The 1,193-nt window shown below is 55.6% G+C and overlaps 1 protein-coding gene across 1 annotated transcript; it reads left to right on the top strand.

Moving 5' to 3' along the window:
• The first annotated feature begins 618 nt into the window (after nt 1-618).
• On the top strand, nt 619-984 carry LOC145947667 (uncharacterized). Its single transcript, XM_083057447.1, has one exon. It carries the CDS (start codon nt 619-621, stop codon nt 982-984), a length of 366 nt encoding a protein of 121 aa, XP_082913573.1.
• The last annotated feature ends 209 nt before the right edge of the window (nt 985-1,193 follow it).

Genomic DNA, 1,193 nt, shown 5'->3' with positions numbered 1-1,193 from the left:
AGGTGAGGCGATGGAACATCACAGAGTGCCTCCCTACCTCTTCGCCATAGTGAGGGACTACTTCCGCGAGAGGAAGATTGGTTATATCAACCGCGAGGCTGAGGTATGCGAGAGGGAAATGTCGGGTGGGGTTCCGCAAGGTATTCGGGCCATTGATGTGGAACCTCACCTATGACACGGTTTTGCGGACTGCCCTCCCCTCCGGCTGCAGCATAGTGTGCTATGCGGATGACACACTTGTTGTGGCCGCTGGAGTAGATTGGGGGGAGGCTCGTGCTAGAGCAAATATAGCGGTGAACCGCGTGGTGCGCGCAGTAAGGGGATTGGGGCTAAAAGTGGCTCCCCGAAAAAAAGAAGCCGTATACATGCATGACGGCTCTCACGGGAAGCCACCGGAAGCTCATATTAACGTAGAAGGAACCCCTGTCTTGGTGGGGGCCCAAATTAAATACTTGGGCCTCCACTTGGATGGTAGATGGGCCTACAGGGAACACTTTCGCCGGGTAACCCCTAAAATAGAGAGGGTCTCTATGGCCCTGAGTAGGTTATTACCAAATATGGGGGAGGCCCGACGGAAGGGTTCGAAGATTGTATGCGGCCACGGTCCATGCGATGATCATGTACGGGGCCCCTGTGTGGGCGAACAAAGTCACGGCCACCCGCGATATTAAAGCAAAACTGCACCAGTTGCAGAAACGGGTGGCCGGTCGTATATGCAGGGGCTACCGGACCGTCAGTTGGACGGCGATGGGGATCATTGCGGGGATACCCCCCGTGGAGCTGTTGGCTCAAATGTACGCCGAGGTTTACCGGCGTACATGCAAGCTGAAAAGGAAGGGTGTCCCAATAACGAACCGTGACCGACACGGAATTAGGGCCCAAGCTCGACGGTCCCTGATGGAGAGTTGGACCGGTATGCTCGAGGATCCGAGACTACCGGGACAGAGGACTGTCGAGGCCATCCGGCCCCACCTAGAAGAATAGAAGGATAAGTGGGGCTAAGGGGGGTGACTTATAGAATGACTCAGGTGCTTACCGGGCACGGTTGCTTCGATAGGTACCTGAATCTAATAGGCAAAGAGCGCACCACGCGGTGTCACCAATGTGGAGCAGAGGAAGACACCGCGCAGCACACTCTAGAAGAGTGTGCTGCGTGGCATGGCGAAAGGGAGGAGCTAAAGGGAAAAATAAGT

Source organism: Prenolepis imparis, unplaced genomic scaffold (assembly GCF_030444845.1).
Source record: "Prenolepis imparis isolate NDT839.2.m4 unplaced genomic scaffold, iyPreImpa1.0 SCAF_117, whole genome shotgun sequence".
NCBI classification, from domain to species: domain Eukaryota; kingdom Metazoa; phylum Arthropoda; class Insecta; order Hymenoptera; family Formicidae; genus Prenolepis; species Prenolepis imparis.
Note: the sequence above shows the minus strand (reverse complement) of the source record. Positions and strands in the feature narration are given on the sequence as shown.

Excerpts from the sequence above, each read along its gene's own strand:
- LOC145947667 (XM_083057447.1), top strand. The coding sequence starts at position 619 with ATGTACGGGGCCCCTGTGTGGGCGAACAAAGTCACGGCCACCCGCGAT.